At 42.2% G+C, this 5,157-nt stretch overlaps 1 protein-coding gene across 2 annotated transcripts in view; it reads right to left on the reverse strand.

Annotated features, from left to right (window-relative positions):
* LOC108696892 overlaps window positions 1-721 on the reverse strand; it is a 14,440-nt gene extending 13,719 nt beyond the window's left edge. For both annotated transcript variants that reach the window (XM_018226587.2, XM_018226586.2), the window contains exon 1: window positions 464-721. In XM_018226587.2, coding sequence (XP_018082076.1) covers window positions 464-624 — 161 coding nt within the window. In that variant the 5' untranslated portion in view covers window positions 625-721. The remainder of the gene's footprint in view (window positions 1-463) is intronic.
* Between the last annotated feature and the right edge of the window lie 4,436 nt (window positions 722-5,157).

Genomic DNA, 5,157 nt, shown 5'->3' on the forward strand with positions numbered 1-5,157 from the left:
GCCTCTCCTATTCATATTGAAATCAGTGCATGGTTGCTAGGGGAATTTGGACCGTAGGAACCAGGCAGCTGAAATTGCAAACTGGAGAGCTGCTGAATAAAAAACTAAATAAGTAAAAAAAAAACACAAATAATTAAAAATGAAAACCAATTACAAATTGTCTCAGAATATCCCTCTCTACATCATACTAACAGTTAATTTAAAGATGAACAACCCCTATAACCGCTAGTCACACTGCTAGATCAAGTATTTTTTACATTATTCATTGACAGTTATTGGATTCCTTGTGCTTTATTTGCATGTTAGTCGGGCGCGATGTTCGCTGCTTTGTTAGTTACAAAAGTTTTGCCTTTTGTTAGTTTGAAGGTGTAGAAAGATTATGTATCGTGTCTCCTGATGTGACACTTATATTTAAGGGGAGGTTATTCAGCTTAAAATGCTGCTGAATAACAAGTCTCCTTACCTGATCTGCAGCTCTTCCTCTTGTGTGAGTAATGCTGCAGGCTGTATCGACAAAATGTCAGCAGCTTCCCCGAATCTCTCCTCCGCTGCTATGAAACGATTCCTGTAACACAAACAAGAGGATTTCTGCAGCCCCGGGAGCCGTACACAGTCTATTAACATATCAGCAAAGTGTAATTGAATGTTGCTGGACAGGAAAACCAGCGGAGCCTCAACAGATTCCTTATAATAACAATATTACAAGAATAACTTGCTTTAATACTCCCCTGAGGCCCCTCCCCCTCCCTGTAATTATTACCCACCCCTTAAAGTCATAAATGACGCAGTATAAATGAATGTAATGCATGCCAGATTCCATGTATGTTTTTGAGTGGAAAGAGCTGTTGTGGGGGTTAATGTAAAGTGGCAGCAGCCTTGTGTCTTGTCTACCTAAACTGTCAGAAAGTAAAGAGACAGGGCGGCAGAAAGTCAAGAGACAGGGCGGCAGAAAGTCAAGAGACAGGGCAAGCACAGCAATTACAGAGGCACCTTTTTACTTACTTGCAATATTGTATCACCTGGAAAAGAATTGCACAGTTGTGCTGCTGGCTTATCTGGGCCAATTTAAAAAGGCGACAAAAAGGAACACCAAGAGCCCCAATAGTGTAATATGTTTTTACAAGGAGTAATGGTAGAGTAAACAAGTTAATACTCACAAACCAGGGTTACCGATAGGCAACCACTGTTTAGGCAGGTGGGGAGATTATCCTGACCCCACTCAGGAATAAGACGTCGCTCTCTGTAGAAGAAGAACACGGGGACGATACCCCTCCACTCGGGGTGGACTCGACACAGTAGCAAGACAAAACAGAGGCGCTAAAAGGATAAAAATAGCTAAAAGCACTTAAAAACCCAATGGGTAATTCAGAGGAGGTAGTAATGAACTTACCTCCTCCAAGCAGACACCAACGAAAGTGGTAATTTTCAATAATAGTTTATTCACAAAACAGTATTGCAACGCGTTTCGCAGGCATTTCCTGCTTCATCAGTCAATATGGAGCAGGAACAAAAACAACTAAAAAAAAAACCACAACTTACCAGTGTCTTTATATAAACACGCCAGGCGCCTCTGTGCTGCTTGAGGCGCAGAGGCGCCTGGCGTGTTTATATAAAGACACTGGTAAGTTTTTTTCACTTTATCTTAATTTCATTGATTTCTTTTGTTGGTTTAGACATCTGTGCTACATCCCCTGGCTTTAAATATACCCTAGGTCACGTTCTTTATTATGTTACTATTGTATGTCTCCTATTATGTCTCCCACCAAGATACTTGGTTTCCAATTTAGATAATCTATACTAGTAGCCTATCCCCCATGTCCATCAGCACTTGTTTCCCCATGCTGTGAACTATTTCTCCTCCCCTTGTTTCCCCTCCCCCCCATATACTTGGCCCAAGGGCATCACTTAGTATCCACACTTTCCCATAATCCGAACAGCTGTATACAATAATATTTTACAAATTTGCCTGTCTCTGTGTTTTTTTTTTAGTTGTTTTTGTTCCTGTTCCATATTGCCTGATAAAGCAGGAAATGCCTGCGAAACGCGTTGCAATACTGTTTTGTGAATAAACTATTATTGAAAATTACCACTTTCGTTGGTGTCTGCTTGGAGGAGGTAAGTTCATTACTACCTCCTCTGAATTACCCATTGGGTTTTTAAGCGCTTTTAGCTATTTTTATCCTTTTGGCGCCTCTGTTTTGTCTTGCTACCAATTTAAAAAGGCGTTGTTCACCTTTAAATTAACTGTTAGTATGATGTAAAGAGGGATATTCTGAGACCATTTGCAATTGGCTTTCATTTTTTATTATTTGTGATTTTTTTGAGTTTAGTTTGTTATTCAGCAGCTCTCCAGTTTGCAATGTCAGTCACATGGTTGTTAGGGTCCAAATTACACTAGTAACCAGGCACTGATTTGAATAAGAGACAGGAATATGAATAGGAGAGCAAGGCCGGAACTAGGGGTAGGCAGAGTAGGCACGTGCCTAGGGCGCAAAGCTGGGGGGTGCTAAGCACGTACCTGCTCTGTCGCATACCCCGTGTCTGGTCCCGTCTCTCCCAGGCTGCCGAGTGTAACTTTCATGAAAATGCGCTTCTACGCATGCGCGAACACCATTTTGCGCATGCGCGCTGGAGCGAAGCTTTGAGCATGTGCGCTGGAGCGCAGTTTCGTGCGCACTGAGCCAGCGCCGTGGCCCGCAAGGTTGCCTAGGCCGTCTGGCTGGGTTGGCCCGGCTCTGTAGGAGAGGACCTAAATAGAAAGTTGAGTAATAAAAAGTAACGATACATTTGTAACCTTACAGAGCATTTGTTTTTTTTTTTTAGATAGGGTCAGCGACCCCCATTTAAAGGCTGGAAAGAGTCAGAAGAAGAAGGCAAATCGTTAAACTATTAAAAATATATAATGAAGACCAATTGAAAAGATGCTTAGATTAAGCCATTCTACAATGTACTGAAATTTCACTTAAAAGAGAACCAAACCCTTAATTGAAAAAAACCCTACCCCCCACTGTACATAGACCCCCCCCAGCCTAGCTGTTACCCCTGGTAAATGCCCCTAACTCTTTACTTACTCCTCGGTGCAGATGCTGTGCATAGGAGTGTACGGGCGCCATCTTCAGTCTTCTTCTGACGATTCGGCAATTTCCGTCACTTTCGGCGCATGCTCGGTCACGAACCGGTAGATTGCAACTCCAATACGCCACTCTTTTCCCAAAGATAAGAGAAGAAGATGGTGCCCGTGAACTCTGATTCACAGAATCTGCACCGAGGTGTAAGTAAAGAGTTAGGGGCATTTAACAAGGGTAACAGCTAGGCGGGGGGGGGGAGAGCAAGGAAGGGGTCTATGTAGGGTAGGGGGGGTTTGGTTCTGCTTTAAAGGTGAACCAGCCCTTTAAGATTTAAAGATATTCTGTTTGGTGCTATCTCTAGGCTGAGCAGTAGCAGCAGGAGAAGATAAAGTATATTGATGTGCTATAGGTTAATATAAAGAAAGATCAGCAAAGATATTTAATATCAGGGCTTACGACTTGTAGTCACTATCTCTTCTTCCGCTACACAGGGTGCTGGGAGTTGTGTTCCAACAACAGAACCTTAACGTGACCTGCACCCCCAGAGTAACTGCCCCTGCCTGGTGCTATAGTTATTGCACAATTATAGGGGCACTGGGATGAGTAATGGGGAGGCTGCTCTTGACTCCTCTCCCTTATAGGAACAATAATAAACCTTCAATTCTGCTAACTATGCATCAAAACAGACACATTCAGGAAGAAAAAAAAACCATGTTTTCTGCTCATTTTTCAGCATTCCTTTCTACTTATTTGTATTTATCAATATGGGTAGAAGCTGCCATGTTGTTTCTCTGTATTTGTATTGCAATATTGGCAAGGTATATGCTTTTAGACAATACTATTTTATGGGGAGATGTAGTGTAGTGCTCCCTTGTGCATATAGCAATAATAAAGTTTTGCTCACCACTAGTGATGGGCAAATCTCACCTGTTTTGCCGAAAATTCGAAAAACAGAAAAATTAGCCGAAATGCATTGTCTATTGGCGAAAATGTTTTTGATGTGCAACAAATTTATTTATTAATTTTTTTTACCCATTGGAGTTTATGGCCGTCATTTTCGCGGTGGGATTTGGCGAGAACGTTCGCTCATCACTACTCACCACTAAATTTAAACAAAACAGGGGTTGTTTGTCTGTATATTATATATATATATATTTAAGCTGGCCGGCTAAGTCATAGTAGCCACAGCCTCATTGCATCCTCACCTAAGGGTCTGGCCACACAAACAGATTCGGGGGGAGATTAGTCGCCCCAGTGACAAATCTCCTCTTCTTTGGGGCGACAATCTCCCCCCCTGCCCTCCACTGGCTAAAATAAAATTCGCCCTGAGGGAAGGCACATGCGACACTTCATTTTCCGAAGTTTCCTCATGAGGCAACTTCGGAAAACGATGCGTCGCGGGTGCCTTCCCCCAGGCAATTTTCATTTTAGCCGGGGGAAGGCAGGGGGGAGATTGTCGCCCCAAAGAAGAGGAGATTTGGCAATGGGGCGACTAAGCTTCCCGAATCTGCTTGTGTGGCCTGACCCTAAAGGTTTAAAACATAGTGCAGGGGACCTCTTATATTCCCCTTATGCATATCTCATGCCAGTAGAAAGTATTATTCAGGCAATAATAAATTCATAACAAACCATTTCATTTGAAAGTAGTTTTAACCCTTTAAAGGGGACCTGTCATCCTAAGAAATAATTTCAAATTCTTTTCTATCATGTTAGTTGAGCAAAATAAACTTTACTTACACTGTATTTATTATTTCAATTTTGTTTCCTTCTGTCTTGGAATTATACAATCACAGCAAGCAGGCAGCTGCCATTTTGTGGACACGGTTATTAAGGGAAATTGTGTATCACCCCAAAATCTTGTTTATGCACCAGAATGAGGGACCTAATGTCCATGTGCAGTGCCCTACACAATTATAGAGCCTGAGGAGGGAAGGGGGAATGTGAGGAGAGCAGTGACATGTAGGAAGTGCTGAATGGAAAGTGAAAGTAATTGACTGCCCCTCCTAGAGGCGGGGCAGGTAATATTTGATTGACAGTTTAGATATTTAAGCACCTTTATAACAGGTATGGATGTTTTAATGAAAACAAT

This window comes from Xenopus laevis, chromosome 7L (genome assembly GCF_017654675.1).
Source record: "Xenopus laevis strain J_2021 chromosome 7L, Xenopus_laevis_v10.1, whole genome shotgun sequence".
Classification (NCBI taxonomy): domain Eukaryota; kingdom Metazoa; phylum Chordata; class Amphibia; order Anura; family Pipidae; genus Xenopus; species Xenopus laevis.